The sequence below is a fragment of the Oncorhynchus tshawytscha genome, linkage group LG09 (assembly GCF_018296145.1).
Source record: "Oncorhynchus tshawytscha isolate Ot180627B linkage group LG09, Otsh_v2.0, whole genome shotgun sequence".
Taxonomy (NCBI): domain Eukaryota; kingdom Metazoa; phylum Chordata; class Actinopteri; order Salmoniformes; family Salmonidae; genus Oncorhynchus; species Oncorhynchus tshawytscha.
The window spans coordinates 80,520,267-80,545,148 of record NC_056437.1 but is presented as its reverse complement, the minus strand read 5'-3'; the positions used below and the strand labels follow the sequence as shown (position 1 = coordinate 80,545,148).

General features: G+C 41.6%; 3 protein-coding genes across 7 annotated transcripts; 1 reads left to right on the top strand and 2 right to left on the bottom strand.

Moving 5' to 3' along the window:
- Window positions 1–722: 722 nt before the first annotated feature.
- On the bottom strand, window positions 723–14,459 carry LOC112258817 (mucolipin-1-like). Of its 3 annotated transcripts, XM_024433419.1 has the most exons (14): window positions 14,039–14,459; window positions 8,143–8,381; window positions 7,883–8,044; window positions 7,540–7,696; window positions 6,613–6,694; window positions 6,257–6,353; window positions 5,600–5,699; window positions 5,342–5,448; window positions 3,689–3,849; window positions 3,478–3,568; window positions 3,221–3,343; window positions 2,892–3,098; window positions 2,533–2,671; window positions 723–2,421 (listed from the first exon to the last, which is right to left on the bottom strand). In XM_024433419.1, the coding sequence occupies exons 1-13, from the start codon at window positions 14,076–14,078 to the stop codon at window positions 2,540–2,542; spliced, it is 1,698 nt and encodes a 565-aa protein (XP_024289187.1). In that variant the 5' UTR covers window positions 14,079–14,459; the 3' UTR covers window positions 723–2,421; window positions 2,533–2,539. The 3 variants fall into 3 exon arrangements, with proteins under 3 accessions (XP_024289187.1, XP_024289185.1, XP_024289186.1); XM_024433417.1 differs by lacking the exon at window positions 3,478–3,568 and having other exon boundaries at window positions 3,700–3,849; XM_024433418.2 differs by lacking the exons at window positions 3,478–3,568; window positions 14,039–14,459 and adding an exon at window positions 8,717–8,898 and having other exon boundaries at window positions 3,700–3,849.
- Window positions 14,460–14,546: 87 nt separating this feature from the next.
- LOC112258819 (trafficking protein particle complex subunit 5) lies at window positions 14,547–16,921 on the bottom strand. Of its 3 annotated transcripts, none has more exons than XM_024433421.2 (3): window positions 16,790–16,921; window positions 15,798–16,070; window positions 14,547–15,676 (listed from the first exon to the last, which is right to left on the bottom strand). In XM_024433421.2, exons 2-3 carry the CDS (start codon window positions 16,065–16,067, stop codon window positions 15,380–15,382), a joined length of 567 nt encoding a protein of 188 aa, XP_024289189.2. In that variant the 5' UTR covers window positions 16,068–16,070; window positions 16,790–16,921; the 3' UTR covers window positions 14,547–15,379. The 3 variants fall into 3 exon arrangements, with proteins under 3 accessions (XP_024289189.2, XP_024289190.2, XP_024289191.2); XM_024433422.2 differs by having other exon boundaries at window positions 15,798–16,085; window positions 16,790–16,888; XM_024433423.2 differs by lacking the exon at window positions 16,790–16,921 and adding an exon at window positions 16,342–16,485.
- Window positions 16,922–17,464: 543 nt separating this feature from the next.
- LOC112258818 (N-acetylmuramoyl-L-alanine amidase) lies at window positions 17,465–24,811 on the top strand. The gene is made up of 5 exons (XM_024433420.2): window positions 17,465–17,628; window positions 19,742–20,587; window positions 20,813–21,023; window positions 24,041–24,335; window positions 24,727–24,811. The coding sequence occupies exons 1-5, from the start codon at window positions 17,520–17,522 to the stop codon at window positions 24,739–24,741; spliced, it is 1,476 nt and encodes a 491-aa protein (XP_024289188.1). The 5' UTR covers window positions 17,465–17,519; the 3' UTR covers window positions 24,742–24,811.
- Window positions 24,812–24,882: the final 71 nt, after the last annotated feature.

Below are 24,882 nucleotides of genomic sequence, written 5' to 3'. Positions count from 1 at the left end.
AACTTGATGATCGAGTTGGAGGCGTCATGGATGAACAGGGAGTACAGGAGACGGCTCAGAACGCACCCTTGTGGGGCCCCAGTGTTGAGGGTAGGAAACAACATCTCCACCCCTCTGATCCTCACCACCTGGGGGCAGCCCGTCAAGAAGTCCAGGACCCAGTTGCACGGGGCGGGGTCGAGACCCAGTGTCTCGAGCTTAATGACGAGTTTGGAGGGTACTATGGCGTTAAATGCTGAGCTGTAGTCGATGAACAGCATTCTTACATAGGTATTCCTCTTTTCCAGATGGGTTAGGGCAGTGTGATTGCGTCACCTGTGGACCTATTGGGGCGGTAAGCAAATTGGAGTGGGTCTAGGGTATCAGGTAGGGTGGAGGTGATATGATCCTTGACTCATCTCTCAAAGCACTTCATGATGACAGAAATGAGTGCTACGGGGCGATAGTCATTTAGCTCAGTTACCTTAGATTTCTTGGGAACAGGAACAATGGTGGCCCTCTTGAAGCATGTGGGCACAGCAGACTGGGATAGGGATTGATTTAATATGTTGAGCACTGAGGTCGAGCACTCAACCGGTATAATTAACAAAAGGAAATGGTTGTTCTGCCTCAGTGACCATGAAGAGGACTAAATGTAAAATGTCCTTGACGACGAGAGAGCAGAAAAACAGTAACATGGACCACATCACCAGAAAATAGGACTTCAGCTTGGTAAAAGAGCATGCTTTTCAATAGTTTTAATTGGAGGTGGTTTACTGGCAATAGACAGAAAGGAATGCAATGTACTGAATGAAAAGTGCATGAAACAAGAACGGCTTTAAAAAAAAGTATCAAAAAATATGCACAATCGAGACGCTCATCCAAAATGTAGACGTTGAGCAATTTGGCCATACTAAAATTATTAGTATCAGTCGAACTAACCACAACATTTTTAAAACAAAAAGTAAAACAAATCAGAAATGATCACATTAGCAGAGTATAAAGCACATGTAGTTAAGAAATACAGTACTACTACCCTTCCATGTAATCTGCTGCGCCACTGTGCTGCATGTCATGAGACATTTAGCACCGCTTCATGTTCTGTCATCACGACTCATCGTATATGCATACCTGATCATCTCAAGCAAGATAAAATGTACCAAGTAAAAACATTCAAAGAATGGAAAAAAAAATTACATTTTTGGTCATCAACACATACTTGAATAAATCATCTTTGGAAAACATGTAATGGAAGAACAACTTCACCAGAAACAGTGCATTCTGGGTAGGCATCAATGATTTCTCTATTTGTCCAACTCTTCCCTTCCTTTTGATCGCTTACAAATCTTGTGCAATTAGAGTCCTTTTTTCACCTAATGAACATCACTATAAGCTTTCATAACATTTCATACAATGAAATTACATCACTTCAAAAGATTTTTCAAATAAAACAGATCCAATATGATAATTCAGTCCCTTTCCTTCAGTGAATCATGATTTGAACCACATACTGGTTTGCAGAATGAATTTGACCGGAGAGAGATTCAATAAATGACCACTGAATTCAATATAACAACGTCAGACATATCTCATAAAATAATTCCTTGTATTTCAGTCAGATGCAACAGTCATCCAACAAAATAATTAATAAGGGTGGTTTAAGACATTTAGCATTGTTTTTTTTTTTTTTAAATGTGGCTTTTCCTCAGCAATATGGATTCTGTAGGGTGCACTATAAAACCCACTATAGCTGTCTTGCAGCGCATTGGTGTTCGGGTCAGGAACACCTGTCTCTTCACACCAAAGGCTTCATACATATTGATGACTAACTACGGCTGCAGGTCCTGTCCTTGAACATGTCGTCATCCCATCCAGAGGAGGAGAAGGGAATAAAGGACCAAAGAGTGAGTAGCCTTCCCTAAAAATACAGTACATAACGGTGTGCACGTTTCAGCCTGTCTGTTAGTGTGCGTCTCTGTCGTAAACATAATTCAGAGGACAATCATAACGTTCAGGGCCCCCCAGGCACAGTAAAGCACAATTAAACCATTGCCGTCCTTCAGTCATAGGGTCATGCAGACCCAATTCAACAAATGCTTATCAACAATATAAATCAAAACTGCAGCATAAATACAACTCATATTAAGTAAAACATTCAGATATACAGTATGTTGTGCAAAATCAGTTCTCTCTGAAAGGACAGCTAGCTATATTGCTGTATTACAGTCATGAATTAGCTAGCAGAATGTGCTAGCCATATGAATGTAACTTGTTAGTTATAAAAACCCAATGAACTGGCGTGTTAAATATTAATGTGCAATCTACAGCAGTTAGTAACATACTGTACCAGTCTGAATTTAAATGCACCGACGTGGCACATCCTACAGAGGACAGTGTAGTCTAAGGTCATATCACCTAGAAGACATCCTCCCACTGGTGGATCTGAAATGGAGAAATGACCAATCTATGTCAATGGAATTGAGATTACAAAAACATCAAACCCTGAATGACACACACACACACACACACACACACACACACGAACATACTCACTCTCTCTTCAGTCACAGCAGCAGAAGAATGAACAGGAGGACGCCTCTGGGCCACTGAACTTTCCAGAGCAAGGTGTATCAGTACACTCTGCTATGAAAGCATGCAGGTCTGTGATGTGCATCGGCTCCTGGGTTTGGGCCTGTAGAGAGACAGAGTGCTTTGATAAAACTACTGTAAAGAATCCTCTTCCATCCTACTTCCTGTACATTGTACCCTTTTTCCCCATATGGCACTCATCAACACTCAATCTTTTATTTTAGTGTCACTAAATCATATGTCCTGCATTTCCCCATTCACTCATTCCACCTGCCATCCCTCATCCTCTCCTTCTATCAGTCCCCTCATCCCTCCCACAGTACCATGATGGCATCGTAGGCTCCGGTGATGAGAGCAATGAAGAGGGAGAGCACCATGTAGATGAAGAGGGAGATGAAGGTGTAGAGGTAGACCTGGCTGAACACCCACACCAGCGTGCCACTCTTCTGCATCTCTGCAAACGTCACAAACATATCGTCCCCGTTGATCAGAGAAAACAGGCACTCTGACACCATGGACAGAGAGCGGAACTGCGGGGACAGAGGTTGAGTTGGTGTATTAGAACACATTTATTTTTCAGTTTCAGCAATTTGTGATATTTTTATTATTCATTAAGAATACATGTGTGTGCGTCCTGTCCATGATCAAATACCTTGGTATGGTAAGGACCCAGCACGATCCAGCCACAGAAGCAATAACCCAGGTATATGGCAGCTACACAGAGGCAGAAGCGGATTACATTAGGGAAAGCAGCCCGCAGCGTCACAATCAGGATCTGAGAATGAGGAAGAGAGAAAATGTAAGACTGATTTACACATGGAAAAAGAAAAAGTGGCAAGTGACGCAAAATCTCCTCAGAAAGCCATTCACTTAAATGTCAATGTGTGCATTTTTGTGTGACTCACTCACATTGTACTTCTGGAAGAAACTGAGGTAGCGGAGGACTCCCACCCACACCAGCAGAGTGGAGGTACCAAGCAAAATCCCACACACATCATAGATTAATTGACAGAGTCAATTAAATAATTTGTATTAATAATTATATTATTTGCTGTCTAATTCTAACGGTGGGGTGACTGGTGCAGGCCTGGAAAGATATGAAACTAAAAGTAATGCATTGTTCTGTATTACCTTGGACTCTATGCCAATCTTGATGAAGCTGCCGGTGATGGTGAGCAGGTCACTGATGATGAGCAGGATGAACCAGCCATTAATGAACTCCATCCTGTCTGCCCAGCACACACTGTGATTCAGTCTGTGTCTGAAGAACTGGACATACTCCTGTCAGAAACACACAGAGAGACGGGACAGAGAAATGAACAGAATAAACCAGGGGTTCCCAAACTAGGCCGCCTGATATGGCCTTGCTGTCCCCAGTCCACCTGGTCGTGCTCCTGCTCCTGTTGCAACTGTTCTGCCTGCGGCTAAGGAACCTTGACCTGTTCACCGTACGTGCTACCTTGTTCCAGATCTGCTGTTTTTGACTCTCTCACTCTACCACACCTGCTGTCTCTAACTCAGAATGATCAGCTCTGAAAAGCCAACTGACATTTACTCAGGAGGTGCTGACCTGTTGCACAACCACTGTGATTATTATTATTTGACCCTGCTGGTCATCTATGAACATTTGAACAACTTGGCCATGTACTGTTATAATCTCCACCTGGCACAGCCAGAAGAGGACTGGCCACCCCTCAGAGCCTGGTTCCTCTCTAGGTTTCTTCCTAGGTTCCGGCCTTTCTTGGGAGTTTTTCCTAGCCACCGTGCTTCTACATCGGCATTGCTTGCCATTTGTGGTTTTAAGCTGGGTTTCTGTAGAAGCACTTTGTGACATCGGCTGATGTAAAAAGGGCTTCATAAATACATTTGATTGATTGATATGAAAATGGGGTCGCAAGTTGACCTACTCATTTCAATGAACAGGTGTGCATTGTTAAAAATTAATTTGTGGAATTTCTTTCCTTCTTAATGCGTTTGAGCCAATCAGTTGTGTGGTGACAAGGCAGGGTGGTACACAGAAGATAGCCCTATTTGGTAAAAGACCAAGTCCATATTATGGCAAGAACAGCTCAACTACACAAAGAGAAACAGTCTATCATTACTTTAAGACATGAAGGTCAGTCAATGCGGAAAACATCAAGAACTTTGAAAGTTTCTTCAAGTGCAGTCGCATAAACCATCAAGCACTATGATGAAACTGGCTCTCATGAGGACAGCCACAGGAAAATACAGAGTTATCCCTGCTGCAGAGGATAAATTCATTCGAGTTAACTGCACCTCAAAAATCGCAGCCCAAATAAATGCTTCACAGAATTCAAGTAAGAGACATCTCTGAACATTTGATGTTGAGGTGACTCCATGAACTCAGGCCTTCATGGTCGAATTGCTGCAAAGAAACCACTACTGAAGGACATGAAAAAGAAGCAGCGACTTGCTTGGGCCAATAAACAAGCAATGGTGGAAATATGTCCTTTGGTCTGAGGAGTACAAATTTGAGATTTTTGGTTCCAGCCGTGTCTTTGTGAGACGCAGAGTAGGTGAACGGATGATCTCCACATGTGTGGTTCCAACCGTGAAGCATGGAGGTGGTGGTGTGGGGGTGCTTTGCTGGGGACACTGTCTGTGATTTATTTAGAATTCAAGGCAAACTTAACCAGCATGACTCCACAGCATTCTGCAGCGATGTGCTATCCCATTGTTGCATTTATATTTTTGTTCAAATAATTACAATGTAACAACGCTTTAGACTTTTGGGGCTCAGCCTTGGTCTTACATGTTGTAGGATGACTCCTCTGAGGATGGAGCGACCACACAGCAGCAGGGACAGCAGACACACTATGGCCACCAGCAAGTCAAAAGCCTCCCGTGCATAGTTCTCCGCTATTGGAGGAAGAAGAGAGAAGGGGTGTTTGAATTAATTAAGCTAGGGAGTGAAGGGAAGGAAAAGGAACAGCAGGAAAGAAGTGAATCAATCTCAAGCTTTACCTCCCCATCAAAAATGTCAGTACCCCCCCATCCCACGCTCTCTCACCATGTCCCCACACGTTGGGGTCTTTGCACTTCTTGATGGAGGCATGGTTGAGCAGGCTGATCTTCACTCTGCCGCTGTGAGCCTTGTTATCCAGGACAACCTGACAGCAACCACAATACACACACTAAACGTAGCTACAACACAAACCCTGGCTTTATAACAGCTAAGATACAGTGGGCTGTCTAAGATACAGTGGGCTGTATGGGGCAGCAGTGCTTCCCCTAGGAATTTTTTCAGCAGAGGTGGCAAAGTTGGGCGAAGGGGTGTGGCGTGCTAGTGGGCATGGCCAATGGCGTGGTTTTAGAGACCCTCTTGGCTGCGGAGACAATTTTGCTGTTTTAAAGCTAATTTCCTCCAATTCTACATATTTCGCCATGGTTTATGCTGTGTTCTTATGCCATCGGAGTGACTCAAATTATAACAAAATCAGTGGGGGCCACATGCCATGACTGCCTAGTTTCTTTTTGGTGATTGTTAGTTCTCAAAGATGATCTTATTTTTAAATATATTGCACCGTTATATATATATATATATTCTACATACATTATATCTGTATTTACACGCTTATGTTGACACTTAAAACATTTGTGGCGGCCACAATTGAAATGCATATAGGGGAAACTGGGCTGTTCAGGGGAAATTGGTAGGTCATTTCACCATAATAGCAAAAGTGTAGCAGTCAGGGATCTCATTGTTGATGATGGTCTGGATGTTTATTGCCTTCAGCTGGAACTGAATGGTCACATTGATCAGTCTGGAGACCAAGAAGAAGACGAGAGACAAGATCCAGTAAGAGGAATGCATGTAATCTCAATAGAGAAGTGATATTACCCAGTAATGTTCCATGTTGATATGTAATGCTGAAACAACTCGAGTTACATAAGCATTACCATAAGCAATATATTAACATAAGGACTGACAAAATTACAAAAATGGGATTCAAAACCCTATGAGAAATTGCATGCAAGAATAAAAGGGGGAGAGGGAGGAAGGGGGACCATTGTGTGTCTCACTTGTGAAACTGGAGAATTAAGTTCTTGTAGTCACTGTAATCAGGAGGAGAGGGGTCTGGTAGTGGGTCTACACCAATGCAATCTGAAAAAGACAGAAGGATGGAATAAAAGCAAGTTGAGAGAGAGTAGGAACAAAAACACAAATCCAGAAGATTTATTTCCAGAACCATATACACTGAGTATACCAAACATTAGGAACAACTTCTTAATATTGTGTTGCCCATTCATCCTCTGAATGGTACACATACACAATCCATTTATCCTCCCCTTCATCTACACTGCTTGAAATGGATTAAACAAGTAACATCAATAAGAGATCATAGCTTCACCTGGATTCCCCCGGTCAGTCTGTCATGGAAAGAGCTGGTCTTCCTAATATTTTCTACACCCAGTGTACATTTGACACTTGCAAGTATTCTGTTATTCACTTTTTTTCCAAAGCCAATGGAAAATACTTTCACAACTTCAATATTTTGAAATACAAGGTTATCTTAACTACTTCTGTTTAGTTGCCAACCTTGACTCAACCGCTTTTGATAACATTTCAAACAATGGTCCGTTGCCAAAACACATAAAAAACAGTGTGCTAACTAACTATCTTTGTGAAATCAGCAGGTGAATCGAATAGAAGACGTCCATTTGGCCAGCTCTCTATTATTTTGCTGATGTTAGTGGAAATAGCACTTATTTGGTTAATGCTTTTATGGACAGGATCTATTCTCAGCACTGAAAGTAGGGCACGGTTAGAGGGCAAATCTTGCCATATGTGGAGCTTTGACTCACTAACAGTTACTTCCTAACGGGCCAAAGACAACTGGCAGTGGATTAAAAAAAACAAGACCGACAGATTGATGTGAAATACCTGGAGGGGGAATTTGATAGATAAATTAATGAACAGGGGAAAAAAGGAGAATGCAGCCAGGGTACCGGTGATAACTTCGGGGTCGATGTCAAAGGTGTCGTTGATGGGGTCGATGATGCCCCTCTTGTAGTACCGCTGGCACAGAGAGAGGGCACTCCCATTCACACCCTCACCCCACACATATGCATACTGCCCCACTGATGTCTGTGGTAGAGCCAGGAACTGAGGAAAAGAAAATAGAAAGGATGATGAATGGAATAGGTAACATAACACAGTTATACTAATAGCAAGACATCATATAGACAGACAAGGAAGACAAAAGATCATTTAAAAACACAGCAATAACACAAGGCTTTACATAGAACACAATGAGAGGGATGAGAAGTCACTCATCTGCAGGTCTAATACCTGATCTACAGCATAATAAATATGGCTATAGAGTTCACTCTGTGTGTGGATTGCCATTGAAGAGCCATCCCGGTAGTCTTTAAGGAAAAGATGTTTAAAGGATGCTGTGTTCTCTTCCTTGAATGTCACCACCATCTGGTTACTCAAGCCAAACAGGACTAACTAGAAAAGGGAGTGACAGGGGATTAAAAGTTAAAACAATGAAAAATCAACAGAAGCCCCATCATGAATACCAATTATTCAGTTCAGTAAAGGCTAACCTGTACAGTGACAATGAGGATCTTGAGCAGCTGCAGAACCAGTTTAAAGGGCTTGCGGCCCTTGGCGTGGTACTTGTCACAGGGACTCATGAAAAAGTACTTGAGCTTCCTCCGCAGTGCCTCCTCCTCCTGCTGCTGTTGCCTGAGCTCTGAGCCTACCAGACCGGTGACCCGGGGGTTCCTGCCACTGAGGTCATCGGACCTGTAGCTGCTCACAGGCGAGAACAGCTCATCCTTCTCTGAGAGAGAATCAATGACAGACATGAGTTTCTACATACAACATGGAAGGCATATGTAAAAAGGGCACTCATAGCTTGATATTGCTGCTGAAAAAGAGGAAGCGGGAAAGCGATGTGGTATAATTATACTATAATTATGTAATTCAAGCATGCATTGGATCAGTAGGTATGATATAGCCCATTCAATAAGAAAGTATAGACCCCTTGACTTTTCCCACATTGTTGTTAGCCTTATTCTAAAATTGATTAAATTGTTTTTCCCCTCAATCTACCCAAAATAACCCATATTGACAAAGCAAAAACATTTTGTAAATGTATAAAAAAATCCCATTTACATGTATTCCTGTATTCCAATTTAAGAATGATGGAGGCTACTGTGTTCTTGGGGACCTTCAATGCTGCAGAAATGTTTTGGTACCCTTCCCCAGATCTATGCCTCGACAAAAACCTGTCGTGAGCTGTACGGACGATTCCTTCAGCCTGACTGCTTGATTTTTGCTCTGACATGACCTGCCAACTGTGGGACCGTGTATATATACACTGGTGTGTCAAATCATGTCCAATCAATTTCATTTACCATAGGTGGACTCCAATCAAGTTGGAGAAACATGTCAAGGATGATCAATGGAAACAAGATGCACCTGAGCTCAATTTCAAGTCTCATAGCAAAGGGTTTGAATAGTTATATAAATAAGGTATCCATTTTTTTATAAACTAAAATACCTATATTGGTTAATCTGACTAGTCTCATCACTGATTTGGGGCTACTTATTTCGGCATTTTAAGGGTTTTCAGTGTAGTTGTCTAATGTTGGTTAGGCATGTTAACCTGTTTTCCTGAATCTCTATGATCAATAAAAAAAATCCTGAGTGTACTTTTAACAGAGCTGAGATATACCTCAAAGTGCATTCACCCAATTACTTCCAGCCTCACACGTATCAAGTTGTTTCAGATCTACACAAGTGCCTAGGGAGGAGGGGGTAGGGTTTTTTCTGGACAGGAAAGGGCCCAACTATACTGTAGGTGTGTTGTAACTTGTCAAATAATGACATTAACATACACGGAGCATGAAAAACATTAGGAACACCTGCTCTTTCCATGACAGACTGACCAGGTGAAAATTATGATCCATTATTGATGTTACCTGTTAACTCTACTTCAAATCAGGGTAGATGGGCTACCCAGACCCCTCTTTTTACACTGCTGCTACTCTCTGTTTATAATCTATGCATAGTCACTTTAACTCTACCTGCATGTACATATTACCTCAATTAGCCCAACTAACCGGTGCCCCCCTGCACATTGACTCTGTACCGTTACCCCCTGTATATAGCAACGCTTGTTATTTTACTGCAGCTGTTTAACTATGTTACTTTTATTTTCAATTTACTTAACACTTGTTATTTTTTCTTAACTTCTTAAAGCATTGTTGGTTAAGGGCTTGTAAGTAAGCATTTCACTCAAAGCATTTCACTCAAACACCTGTTGTCTCCTCACCTACATCTCAAATCAAATTGTATTTGTCACATGTGCCAAATACAGGTTAAAGAAGGATTTTTAAGCCTTGAGACATGGATTTTATTTGTGACATTCATGTGCAAGACAAAAGATTTAAGTGCCTTTGAACAGGGTATGGTAGTAGATGCCAGGTGCACTGGTTGAGTGTCAAGAACTGCAAAGCTGCTGGGTTTTTCCACGCTCAACAGTTTCCCGTGTGCATCAAAAATGGTCCACCACCCAAAGGACATCCACTCACCTTGACACAACTGTGGGAAGCATTGGAGTCAAAATGTTCCAGCATCCCTGTAGAGTCCATGCCCAAACAAACTGAGACTGTTCTGAGGGCAGAAGCAGGTGCAACTGAATATGAGGATCATATCATAGTGTTCCTAATGTTTTGTACACTCAGTGTATATTGCTAAGAATTAGAAAGTAGGGTGACTCTCCTAGCAGGTCTGGAACCCAGGTCTCCATTACCAATGACGAATGCCCTAACCACTGTCCCAATAATGATATCTCTTGGACATGTGCTTAATGGGCCAGTATAGTTAGGCCAATAGGCCCTGTCCAGAAAAAACCCTAACCCCTCCTTCATCTAGCATTTATATAGATGAAACAACTTGATAGGCTTAAGCAATAGGGCGACTGCAATTTGAAGTAAATATCACCTCTGTTAAAAAGTACACAAGAAAAAAACTATTTTATTGATCATAGTGATTCAGGAATATCATTAAAACAGTTTAACATGCCCCACCAACATTAAACCACTATTAAATCTCTGTAAATTATCAGCCGATGTCCTGACAACTGATACAGAAATGTTCTTGCAACGTTCCCATGACACTCGTCTAGAACATTAACTTATGTTCTGACAACATGGCAACCATGTTCTGTGTATGTTTGGGGGAAAAATCGATGGAATATTCTCCTAACCTTCAAAAAACTGGACACAATCATTTGTTTAACTAGGCAAGTCAGTTAAGAACACATTTTTATTTTACAATGACAGCCTACCCCGGCCAAACATGGACGACGCTGGACCAATTGTGCACCGCCCTATGGGACTCCCGATCGCCGCCGGTTGTGATACAGGCCGGGATCGAACCAAGGTCTGTAGTGACGCCTCTAGCCCTGAGATGCAGTGCCTTAGAATGCTGCGCCACTCGGGAGCCCAATGTTTATGGAACGTTTCGAGAACATTAATATCTCAAATTCTGGAGAGCATGGCAACCAAGTTATATTTGACATTAAGGGGGGGGATGGTCTCTTGGAAACATTCCTTGCACATCACGGGAACATTCCTATGAAAAAGTTAGTTCATGAACTAAAGAGACTTAACTTCTCTAAAGTTGTGGGAACGTTTGTTTGCTGGTGCGGTCCAAGGCTCTGACAGAGCCCTGAAGCTCTTTCTAAAAGCAAATAGGACTTGCAAGGGACAGGGTTTTGGAAACATGGAACTTCATTTCCATATCAACAAATAATTTTCCAAAAACAAAAAAGTTCAATTAATACATCTTTATAGGGTTCCCACTCTGCCATATTTCCATGTTAAAGTGCTTGTTTTCGACTGAGGTAAAGTTGGTTTTATATTCAGACAGCCGACAGACAGCCGACGGACAGCCGGTAAACAGTCAACAGAAGCCATTTAAAAATCAATAACTAATTCACCAATTGTCACAGAATCATCAAACTAGGTATGATTTATTCTATAAATGTCTAGCATACTTTTACAACTTCTGTTTTGAGTAAAAATTCCAGTTTTGATTTGATAGATGGCATGTCATCCGTATATAGGGCATGTGGTCAAAGTTCTAACAAGTCTATTATACCCTATTAGAAGGGGCCTGGCAAAAAATTCTGCATCTTCAGTCATATTAAATTAAATTACAGGAAGAAACTACAGGATGAAGGAGTCAGGCCTGACTAACAAAGAAGACAGGTGGATGGATCAAGAGGACCAAGACAACCAAGAGGATCAACATGGACATTCCACAGTGGAGATACTGCAAGGAAGACTAAGAGTGAACCATAACATATACTACCGTTACATTTTTTAGGGTCACTTAGACATTTCCTTGTTTTTGAAAGAAAAGCTCATTCATTTTTTTGTCCATTAAAATAACATCAAATTTATCAGAAATACAATGTAGACATTGTTAATGTTGTAAATTACTATTGTAGCTGGACACGGCTGATTGTTAATGGAATATCTACATAGGCATTCAGCAGCCAATTATCAGCAACCATCACTCCTGTGTTCCAATGGCACGTTGTGTTAGCTAATTGTTCATTAGAAAACCCTTTTGCAATTATGTTAGCACAGCTGAAAAATGTTGTTCTGGTTAAAGAAGCAACAAAACTGGCCTTCTTTAGACTAGTTGAGTATCTGGAGCATCAGCATTTGTGGATTCGATTACAGGCTCAAATTTACCAGAAACAAAGAACTTTCTTCTGAAACTTGTCAGTCTATTCTTGGTCTGAGAAATGAAGGCTATTCCATGCGAGAAATTGCCAAGAAACTAGAGATCTCATACAACGCTGTGTACTACTCCCTTCACAGAACAGCGCAAATTTGCTCTAACCAGAATAGAAAGAGGAGTGGGAGGCCCAGATGCAAAACTGAGCAAGAGGACAAGTACATTTGAGTGTCTAGTTTGAGAAACAGATGCCTCACAAGTCCTCAACTGGCAGCTTCATTAAATAGTACCCGCAAACAGTGAAGAGGCGACTCCAGGATGCTGGCCTTCTAGGCAGAGTTGCAAAAATCTTCTTTCCCAGTTTCATCAACAGTTTTAAATTCATGCTGTTCCTGATGCAAAAGGGGTTGTACCTAATAAAGTGACCACTGAATCTATAGACTTTCCAGAATGTGATCTGGGAATACCTGGGGTATTAAACATTTGATTCAACTGTTGAAAAGTTGAATCTATTACCTCAGGAGATGGTACCATTCAGCTTGTCTGGGGATGACAAAGGACTTCAACAAAGCCAAAATAGAAAATAATTGAAGGGGCCTCTTTGCTGTTAAATTAGAGACGTATAAATAAATGACTGTTGTGTCTTGTAACTACTTTAAAATGTGGAACTGTTGCACTAAAAATACAAACATTGATTTGGCATACAATTTAAGATTGTAAACATTGTACAACTTTATGTAAACATTGTCTAACTTTATATAGAACAAATTGCACTTGAAATTAACATGTCTTTAAAGTTATTGCAAATAAATGCATATTTTCACTTTTCTGCAACAATCACTGAATTAGTTATTGATTTCTTCATCTTTAAAATGCAATATTCGAGAATGTATGTATTTCTATCAAATCAAAACTGGAATTTCTACTCAAAGCATAGGTTGTAAAAGTACACTAGACATTTACAGAATAAATCATACCTAGTTCGTTGATTGTCATAATCAGTGAAAACGTTATTGATTTATGTAACGTTAGCTTAAACGGCATTTTATAGATGTTAATGTATGCCAATTTTACTTCGGTTTGTTTACGGAAGTTGGAGGCGACTACCTGTGCTAATTAGCTAACTGCGTCTCCCAACACCTGTGCGGGAACAAGGACGCCACAAACGTGTTGAAACTGACAAATACTGCTGGTTGAAACTGTTAAAACAGTGTACAGTAAGTGTATATTTTGCATTTGTGAAATTATTTTCGTGATATGAAAGTAGAAAGCTTAATGTTTCTAGAACCGTAATCGCAATTGAGGATCGATTCACGTTAAATTTGATTATTTGGCTGTCAGAATCAATTCGCCTCTGAAAATAACATTTAGTGACGTTATATTATTGGGCTATGTATGATACAGCAATGGAAGCATTGTTGATATACAATTAGCCTATTATGATCATATTGCGATGCCGGGCACTCACAGATGACATGCAGCCTTCTCATTTAACACTATACAACAAATACATTATCCTTATGAAAAATAGTTACTTTATACACCTTTAGGTTTACCAAACTCGGTCCTCGGGACCCCAAGGGGTGCAGCTGATTCAAAACATCAAGCTTTAATAATTTTGTGGTGTTAGGGCAAAAACCAAAACGTACACCCCTTGTGGTCCCGAGGACCGAGTTTGGTATATGCTGGTTAATTAAAAAAAAATAGGTTTAGACTGATACATTGAAGTACATGACCAACCTGTACCGTCTTGGATGCAGTTACAGTTCGTTGATGCCATGGCGATGCTTTGCAGGACATTAATGAATTCCTACGAATAATACAATTTAAGAAGTGATATTTTAGGACTGTCAGAAAGCTAAACATTGAGGAAACAAATTACAAGAGAATAGGGACGCTGCGCTCTCCAGTCAATCACAAAGCCGCAGCTTCCAATGCTCACATGACAATCACCATGTGACATGTCTGGAAAATGGTCATTGGTCTCAAAATATCTAATTCGTGATAGCGTTTGTCAACCCCCATTAGCCCCAACCATTGCATTGATAGTTAAATGTCACTAATTTCTTCAAGCTACACTCCGGCACACCCACCGTACGTCACACTATGTTCAAAAACGTACAAGAAATTTAGAGAAAGCGTTTGCTAAATTACTAAAATGTAAATGTTAAGTACAAATTGTTGAACGTATCAAACAAATTGAACACACCCCTGGATTCATCGATTTTCCTCATATGATCACCGGATCTTTAGAATTACTCAGCAAGTCTTTTAATATCAGTTAATTGCTCAAATGCTTACACACGGTGATAAACAGTAAACGTATTTCAAACATGTCTAGATATAAACAAATAAAGGTGTAAAATAAAACTACACCTACAAACCCCTGAGTCAGGACATTTTTGCCAACATAATGTTCTGTGGAAAGGACCACTGATAACTTTCACATTTTGAATAATAGCTTAAAATGTAATTTGTTTAGGGAACACAATGACAGTCTTTAATTTCACCACGTTGAACTCTGTTGGAGGGTAAACCATTGCACATATCGGTGTATTATACTGCAGTCCATATTTTCAATGTGTTGGTCCTTTGTGTGATTCAGAAATGTCTTGAGATATCAAAAACAAGAGATGATGTCCTATGCAGTCATAAGAGATGGTTTAAGATACACTGTCAGTGAGAATGTCAAAGTCATGTCAAAGTCATTAGATAAGGGTTGACTGACTGAGGAGATTCACAAGAAACATTGACCTTTATAAATGTTGTCTCATATGAACTCTCCTTGGACCAAATAAATATAATAGCTCAGAATTGGGATTAACATTCTAAACATTCATTCATATTTACGCTCTCTCATGTGGTGATACAAAGACATCCTGTTTCACTTCTCAATATACTGTATATTCACAACTCAACTACTCCTATGCAGACTTGTCTACAGACAAACCACTCACCCACTCAGTCCATATCTCACATTACTGGCTCGTTCACACGGCAGAGCATATTGAGACCTAGTGAGAATGATGATCAACTTCATCATTCTCTTATTCTAGCATGTGTACACCAACACTCTCTCATCTATCTGCCATCCAGGGCCTTGTCTCTGGCTATCACAGCTTCATCAAACTTGATCATGAGCGTGGTGCCCTTGTGCCAGTGGGCTGTGACCTTGGCAGGGAAGCCACTGTGTGTGAGAATGGCCTCTACGATGCCAGCGGTGAATGCAGCACAGTTTAGTGTGCTGTTCTCCTTGGGCACAGAGATGTAAGCGTTGATCAGTGGCTCCTTCTCTATGATGTAGTAGGTCTTGTCGTCATCGTTGGCCTGCTCCAGCTTGTCTGCCTCCTTACCGAACATGGCTTTCCATACTGACACCTATATGAAGCAAATTGAAAATTATAGACATGTACTTATGCATGGGCATAATGACAAGTGTTACACCTTATCAGACTGTTACATATGAACTTATCTACCTTGATCCCATGCAAGCACATACCTTGACGAAGAGCAGTATGTTAAGCACCTTGGTCTCCCTCTTCCCATTCTTCTCCCTCAGCACCAGCACATCCAGCATACTGGCGCCAACGCTCTGACCCAGGTCTGCCAAGCGTTGCTGGAGCTCGGACACAGAGTACACGCGGCTCTGGCAATACTGCACCATCTCAGAGAAGAGCAGTGCAAAGGCACTCACACTGACTTCAGTCTTGGGACGGGTTAGAGGCCGTTCCAGGATGTTTGACTTTCCTCTCGTGAACCGAGTGTCCATTTTCTGAAAGAGAATGATCTGTAAATAGAAGTAAAATAGCCTGAAGTGATAATATGCTAGCCCTCTCAATTACAAATCAACCCCTCACCACTACCCTAGGCAGGCGAAGATCTGAGAGGATTAGCTATAGATAGATAACTGGCAACACTTTCAACTAGCCTAGAGGGCAGGATCTTCAACCACAATGTTTACCTATCCTAGTATTTTAGTATTTAAATGATTTTTTATTTTTTTAGATCTTAACAAGGGCCTAGGGCGGAAGTATGGCTCACACCTCTAGAATTCGTCACAGCGCGCTGTGTAGTCACGTGCCTCGCGCATAAATCAGGTGAAAGGAGTACGGCCTATAGGGGTTGTTTTGGGATTCAGGTTGCCGCGCCTCAAGAGGGCCAGCTTCGGCGCATGCGGAAATCTTTACCTGCAGTACATATGCAGAGATTAGTCAACGACGATTCCGTGAATTAGGAGGAGCTAACTGCATTGGAAAAACAACAGTGGCTGCTAGCGCAGATGAAAGGGGAAGATAATGTATATTGGATGCTAGCATAACTAGCCAGCTAATGTAGCTGCTAGCTAGTGCTAATTTAGCTAGCTAAAATTGGCAAGCAAGCTAGCGAGCTCACTCGACGACAAAAAAGCCAAAAGTCATTCACACTGTTAACAAGCTAAACATTTTATTTAGTTAATTAATTATTCTTATATAAGGACCTAAAACCCCTTACCGTCTTTCAATGTTTTCAGCCTGCTGCTGTGTTGGTGACTTCCTGTTCTGGTCACGTGTCTTGTTCTAGTAAAGCACTGATCTATCATCAGCAGTGCATGTGCTCATCTGACATTTAGCGGTTGCCACATGTGTAATCTAAATTACATGCCTTGAAAAAGTTTTTTAAAATGCAAGATGTCCTAATGTCAATTGCATGGTTTAAAAAAAATATTCCGGTAAAATGATGCATGTGAATTTCCTTTGAGTTCTTGCTGCGTATTTCAAGGCCATTTGGAAAAGAAACAAGAACATGCTTGCCTTCTCATGCGTCACAGACCTTTCAATGATTAAATAGAGACTGTTACCTAAACACAACACACAATGTGATGCTGCTGTACAGTAGTTTTAAACAGAATATTGTTTAATATTGAGATATTATGAAACAACAGTCTATGCAAAGTACTTGAGGAGAAGGGGGAAAAATAAATTGCCGGCCTAAAGGTTGTAATAGTGACAGTGGTGTAATGCAATAAGGTAAACATTTAAATTCAGAAAGACCTTGAGCCAGAAGGACAAACACACATGTCCACACACACTTACCTAACAGTTGCCAATTTCCCACACCATGTCCCTCAATAAATGGCTCAAATTAATCAGCACTGTATCTGTTTGTACAGTGGTTGCATAATTCACTTGATGTGTTTGCCTTCCTATAAATGTTTCAAGGTAGGCGATGCAATGCATAATACATGTCAGGAGCACAGGGCGTCGACTCAATGATTTCTCCAATGGAACCGCACTGGAAATGGTGTCTGACCCTTCTTGTGGTCTTGGTCAGTGCTCACACTGAATGCAAAGGTAACTCAATCTGTTTGTGTTCACTTTTCTCCTATTTATTTAAAGGTCGTGACCAGTCAAACTCTTTTCGAGAGAGGGCAAGAAAGTCAGCATGGAAATGCATTACAGCTACTTAGAGGAAGATCCTTTCTTTCTAAAATGATCTGCCGAAATTGTTGCAACCCCTATTACTAGCCTGTTCAACCTCTCTTTCGTTTCATCTGAGTTTCCCAAAGATTGGAAAGCAGCTGCGGTCATCCCCCTCTTCAAAGGGGACACTCTTGACCCAAACTGCTATAGACCTATATCTATCCTACCCTGCCGTTCTAAGCTCTTCGAAAGCCAAGTCAACAAACAGATTACCGACCATTTTGAATCTCACCATACCTTCTCCGCTATGCAATCTGGTTTCAGAGCTGGTCATGGGTGCACCTCAGCCACGCTCAATATCCTAAACGATATCTTAAATGCCATCGATAAGAAACAATACTGTGCAAGTGTATTCATTGACCTGGCCAAGGCTTTCGACTCTGTCAATCACCACATCCTCATCGACAGACTCGATAGCCTTGGTTTCTCAAATGATTGCCTCGCCTGGTTCACCAACTACTTCTCTGATAGAGTTCTGTGTGTCAAATCGGAGGGTCTGTTGTCCGGGCCTCTGGCAGTCTCTATGGGGGTGCCACAGGGTTCAATTCTTGGACCTACTCTCTTCTCTGTATACATCAATGATGTCGCTCTTGCTGCTGGTGAGTCTCTGATCCACCTCTACACAGACGACACCATTCTGTATACTTCTGGCCCTTCTTTGGACACTGTGTTAACAACCCTCCAGACGAGCTTCAATGCCATACAACTCTCCTTCGTGGCCTCCAATTGCTCTTAAATACAAGTAAAACTAAATGCATGTTCTTCAACCGATCGCTGCCTGCACCTGCCCGCCCGTCCAACATCACTACTCTGGACGGTTCTGACCTAGAATATGTAGACAACTACAAATACCTAGGTGTCTGGTTAGACTGTAAACTCTCCTTCCAGACTCACATCAAACATCTCCAATCCAAAGTTAAATCTAGAATTGGCTTCCTATTTCGCAACAAAGCATCCTTCACTCATGCTGCCAAACATACCCTTGTAAAACTGACCATCCTACCGATCCTCGACTTCGGCGATGTCATTTACAAAATAGCCTCCAATACCCTACTCAATAAATTGGATGCAGTCTATCACAGTGCCATTCGTTTTGTCACCAAAGCCCCATATACTACCCACCACTGCGACCTGGACACTCTCATTGGCTGGCCCTCGCTTCATACTCGTCGCCAAACCACTGGCTCCAGGTCATCTACAAGACCCTGCTAGGTAAAGTCCCCCCTTATCTCAGCTTGCTGGTCACCATAGCAGCACCCACCTGTAGCACGCACTCCAGCAGGTATATCTCTCTGTTCACCCCCAAAACCAATTCTTCCTTTGGCCGCCTCTCCTTCCAGTTCTCTGCTGCCAATGACTGGAACAAACTACAAAAATCTCTGAAACTGGAAACACTTATCTCCCTCACTAGCTTTAAGCACCAGCTGTCAGAGCAGCTCACAGATTACTGCACCTGTACAAAGCCCATGTATAATTTAGCCCAAACAACTACCTCTCCCCCTACTGTATTTTTTTTATTTTGCTCCTTTGCACCCCATTATTTCTATCTCTACTTTGCACATTCTTCCACCGCAAATCTACCATTCCAGTGTTTTAATTGCTATATTGTATTTACTTCACCACCATGGCCTATTTATTGCCTTTACCTCCCTTATCTCACCTCATTTGCTCACATTGTATATAGACTTATTTTTCTACTGTATTATTGACTGTATGTTTGTTTTACTCCATGTGTAGCTCTGTGTTGTATGTGTCGAACTGCTTTGCTTTATCTTGGCCAGGTCGCAATTGTAAATGAGAACTTGTTCTCAACTTGCCTACCTGGTTAAATAAAGGTGAAATAAATAATATAAATAAATAAAGTTGCAAGAAAATGCTATTTTATGCAATATAGGGTGCATTACAGAACAATATGTCGTTTTTGTTTATAGAAACGCGATGCTGAATATTATCAAATGTAAACGAGTGTGTTTTCTGATTTCAGTCACGTCCTCCCAGCATATGGATGACTTCATCAGAGTGTTGGAGCAGGTAGAAGACAGTAACCCTGGACTGGAGCCTGTAAATGTGTTGAGAGGCCTGCGCAGGGCAGCCGGTCTCAGAGATGAGTTCATGCAGCACTTCTTGGGCACTATCAGGGAGGACAGCACCTCAGAGGCACCAGTCATGGACTCCAATCTCTCAGATTTCATTGTCAGGGCTATGCGCCACAAGGTGACAGAGAGAGGTAGAGAGGAAGGGGTTGTCCTTACTGCTGATGGCACCACGGTTGCTATGAGCCCAGTCCTCCTGGGTATTGAAGCTGGGCTAGTGTCTAAGACGAGGTGTCGGGTCCATGGCCTGTACCCCCTCACTTTGGCTAGGAACTTGGGTCTGTCCTTCCAGCGCTTCCACAGCTCTCTCCTCTCCCAACGCCTGGGCCCTGATGGCTGCTGGGATGACGTGACCTCGCCTCAGGTCTTCACCCTCTCTGACAAGCCCTCCCTCGCCACCGATGCCCTGGTTAACGGCGGTATGGATGGTGTGATTCTGGGGATTGAGGTCTCAGCTCAGTCCCAGCATCCTCTCAAGCTGAGCAGCCTACTGAGGAGGTACTACTGTCATCGTCTTGAGGGGGAAGGACTGGATGCTGCTCCTCGTCTGATCAGCCACCTACGCAGGGAGAACTTCAGAGAACTGGTCAGGCCCCCCCTCCTGCAGAGGCAGGTGGTGAGATCCCTTGTCCTTCAGAGGAGACTGATCGACCACTCCACGATGTTGGCACAGGAAAAGGAAGAGCTGACAGCTGTGGTTAGGGAAGGAATAAAGGAGTTTGTCAACAGATACATGGGTAAGTAAACCCCACTGCAGAGGGAGACAGTGGAGATACAGAGGGTTACTGTAATGCAGGGAAAGCTAAAAAAAAAAGGACAGGTAAACATTTATTGGAATAATTTTGACTTTGATCCAAGAAAGCACAAATGGTAACAATAATTGAGACATGGTGTTATTGTTGAAAAAAGGAGTGGATAAACATGTTAAAACTCAATCTCTCTCTGGATTGCTCTACCTCTAGACTGTCCAGCTATTATCCCACGGTGTCAGTGGGGGGCTGCACCATATCGGGGCACTCCCACCCCCCTGTCACTCCCCCTCTCGTCCATGTACATCCACCACACCTACCAGCCTGGCCAGCCTTGTCTCACCTTTCAGCAGTGTTCTGCAGACATGAGGTCCATGCAACGCTTTCACCAGGATGACCGGGGCTGGGACGATATTGGATACAGGTATGTGTAGTACACAGGTCTTAGGATATACAGTGCCTTCAGAAAGTATTCATGCCCCTTGACTTATTACACATTTAGTTATGTTACAGCCTGAATTCAAAAGGAATTAAATAAATAAAACAATCTCACCCATCTACACACAATACCCCATAATAACAAAGTGAAAACGTTTCTATAGAAATGTTTGCAAATGTCTAAAAAATTAAATACAAATATATCTAATTTACATAAGTATTCACACCCTTGAGTCAATACATGTTTGAATCACCTGTGGTAGTAATTACAACTGTGAGTCTTTCTGGGTAAGTCTCTAAGTGTAAGGACCGACTCCGGAGTTGAGAAGTAGGTACAGGGATTCAACATTTAATCAGGAAACAGATAAAGACCAAGACAAGAACAGCGTCAGCACACGGGTACAAAACGACAAATGACAATTAATGCTGAAGCAGGGAACAGAGCAGGGAACCAGACAGATATAGGGGAGGTAATGACAGAGGTGATTGAGTCCAGGTGGGTCCAATAATCGCTTATGCACGTGACAGGGGAAGACAGGTGTCTGTAATGATGGTGGCAGAAGTGCGTAATGCTGGGGAGCCTGGTGCCTTTGAGCGCCAGGGAGTGGGAGCAGGCGTGACACTAAGAGCTTTGCACATCTGGATTGTACAATATTTGCACTTTTTTTGCAAGCTCTTTTTCTTCAAGCTCTGTCAAGTTGGTTGTTGATCATTGCTAGACAGTCATTTTAAAGTAATGACAGATTTTCAAGCCAATTTAACTCAAAACTGTAACTAGGTCACTCAGGACCATTCAGTGTCATCTTGGTAAGCAACTTGAGTGTATATTTGGCCTTGTGTTTTAGGTTATTGTCCAGCTGAATGGTGAATTTGTCTCCCAGTGTCTCAGTAGTCTCTCAGGAGACTGAACCAGGTTTTCCTCTAGGATCTATTCCATTATTTTTCATCCTAAAAAAACTCCTCATTCCTTGGCAATGACAAGCATACCCATAACATGATGCAGCCACCGACCATGCTTGAAAATATGAAGAGTGTTACTTAGTAATGTGTTGAGTTGGATTTGCCCCAAACATAACGCTTTGTTTTCAGGACATAAAGTTTTTTTAAATCCCACTTTTTTTGGCAGCCTTATTGCAAACAGGATTGTCAGCGATTAGGTGAATGGATAAGGCAGAGTCAGGCGCAGGACACAGGTATGAGTAATAATCAGAGAATTTACTCAAAAATTAAGCAATGTTCCAACAAGGAAAAACACATATCCAGAGCACAAAATAACGAAACCACATGACAATGACAATCACGCACAAAACAGAAAGGTAAGCCAGAGGGTTAAATAAGGAACATTGATTATGGAATGGAAACCAGGTGTGTATAATGAACACAAAACGAAAATGAAACATGGATTGGTGGTGACTAGAAAGCCGAACAAGGTTAGGGACCAACGTCGGCGGAAGTCGTGACAAGGATGCATGTTTTCTAATATTTTTTATTCTGTACAGGCTTCCTTCTTTTCACTCTCTCATTTATTTTAGTATTGTGGAGTAACTACAATGTTGTTGATCCATCCTCAGTTTTCTCCTATCACAGCCATTAAACCTCTTAAGGATCCGCCCATTGTTTTCAATTTTTGACGAAAATGACATATTCTAATCTAACTGCCTGTACCTCAGGCCCTGAAGCAAGGATATGCATATTATTTGTATCATTTGAGAGGAAAGACTTTGAAGTTTGTGGAAATGTGAAAGGAATGTAGGAGAATATAACACAATAGATGTGGTAAAAGATAATACAAAGAAAAAAACAAATGTTCTTTTGTATTTTTTGTAACATCATCTTTGAAATGCAAGAGAAAGGCCATAATGTATTATTCCAGCCCAGGTGCAATTTCGATGTTGGCCACTAGATGGCAGCAGTGTATGTCAATGTTTTAGATTGAGCCAATGAACCATTGTATTTATGTTCAAAATTTTGAATCACGACTGCCCAAATGTGCCTAATTTGTTTATTAATAACTTTTCATGTTCAAAATTGTGCACTCTCCTCAAACAATAGCATGGTATTCTTTCACTGTAATAGCTACTGTAAATTGGACAGTGCAGTTAGATCAACAAGAATTTAAGCTTTCTGCCAATATCAGATATGTCTATGTCCTGGGAAATGTTCTTGTTACTTACAACCAAATGCTAATCGCATTAGCCTACTGTACATTAGCTCAACCGTCCCGTGGACAGGACACTGATCCCGAAGAAGTTTTAACATGAGTTTTGAATGACTACCTCATCTCTCACTGTAACCTGGCCCACACATACAATTATCTACTGTATAAGGTCCCTCAGTCGAGCAGTGAATTTCAAAAACAGATTCATCCACAAAGACCAGGAAGGTTTTCCAATGCCTCACAAAGAAGGGCACCGATTGGTAGATGGATAAAACGAAACAAAAAAGCAGACATTGAATATCCATTTGAGCATGGTTAAGTTATTAGTTTCACTTTGGATGGTGTGCCAATACACCCAGTCATTGCAAAGATACAGGCGTCCTTCTAAATTCAGTTGCCAGAGAGGAAGGAAACTATTCAGGGATTTAATCATGAGGCCAATGGTGATTTTAAAACAAGTACAGAATTTAAACACTATTATTGCACACGGAGTGAGTCCATGCAACGTATTATATGATTTGTTAAGCAAATTGTTACTCCTAAATTGATTTAGGCTTACCATAACAAAGGGGTTTAATAGTTATTGACTCAAGACATATTAGCTTTTCATTATTAATGAATCTTGACAAACAGTTGGACACTACACAGCCTCCTCGCAAACCACAATGCTTATGTAATGTGTCAAGTTTGAGTATACAGTATGTGTGTATGTGTGTGTGTCGCTCTCATAACTAGAGGTTAGAAATTAGCTGTCCAATTCTGGGAATTGTTGTTTACCAAGCAAAATGTGACTTTATGATGAATCACTCATGATGAATGACTCCCTTGCCGATGTTTGCCTCCAGCTTTGTGGCAGGCTCTGACGGGTACCTCTATGAGGGGCGTGGGTGGCACTGGCAAGGGGCCCACACTAAGGGCTACAACTCCAAGGGCTATGGGGTGTCATTCATCGGTGACTACACCTCCAGCTTGCCATCGGAGCAGACCATGGAGCTGGTGAGAGATCGTCTGGCATCCTGTGCTGTGGGAGGTGGGCGACTGGTCGGCAACTTCACCCTGTATGGCCACAGACAGCTGGTTGAGACTTCCTGTCCTGGAGACGCCTTCTACTCAGAGATCACAGGCTGGGAGCACTTTGGGGTAAGAGAGTGTGTGCAGTAATTTGATCACCCTGTTGGAGGATAACTTTCCTGCAATGCAGGACATTTAAAACGTGGAGTGTATTTGAGGTTTAAAAATGCTTCTGAAGTTTGCAGTTTCCACTTTGAAATTTCAGACTTGATTTTTCATTGCAAAAAATGTATCAACCTCTAAAAGAATTTCCATTAATTATAATCCACATAATAATTTACATTTCCTGTTGCTGCTGGATTAATTTCCTGCTGTAGCAAACTGACTCAAATTAAGAGCCTACATCTGTGTGTACATGTATATGTGGGGGTTATTAGGCAGTTATTAACAATGAATAGGCCTATGTGTTTTTGTTATTTCATGTCCACAAACTTACTTTCATTCTTTCCATTTTCCCCAGGAGGTTCAAAACTGAAGATAATGTGAAAAGTGGAGTGATTAATCTTGACCAGTATCAGAGAATAAATATTTAATTTCTAAAATGGCTCCAGTGTTTGCCTTTTTTTATCAACAAATGTTATATATGACTTTCTGATAGCTGCTCTGATAGAGCTGA

Coding starts and splice junctions, on each gene's coding strand:
- LOC112258817 (XM_024433419.1), bottom strand. CDS start 14,078: ATGGCATCAACGAACTGTAACTGCATCCAAGACGGTACAG. Junction 6,695..7,539: donor CGACCCCGAAGTTATCACCG/GTACCCTGGCTG, acceptor TGTCTTTTTCAG/ATTGCATTGGTGTAGACCCA. Junction 6,354..6,612: donor TTAATTCTCCAGTTTCACAA/GTGAGACACACA, acceptor CTTGGTCTCCAG/ACTGATCAATGTGACCATTC.
- LOC112258819 (XM_024433421.2), bottom strand. CDS start 16,067: ATGGACACTCGGTTCACGAGAGGAAAGTCAAACATCCTGGAACGGCCT. Junction 15,677..15,797: donor ACATACTGCTCTTCGTCAAG/GTATGTGCTTGC, acceptor TGCTTCATATAG/GTGTCAGTATGGAAAGCCAT.
- LOC112258818 (XM_024433420.2), top strand. CDS start 17,520: ATGTCAGGAGCACAGGGCGTCGACTCAATGATTTCTCCAATGGAACCG. Junction 20,588..20,812: donor GTTTGTCAACAGATACATGG/GTAAGTAAACCC, acceptor CTCTACCTCTAG/ACTGTCCAGCTATTATCCCA. Junction 21,024..24,040: donor TGGGACGATATTGGATACAG/GTATGTGTAGTA, acceptor GTTTGCCTCCAG/CTTTGTGGCAGGCTCTGACG.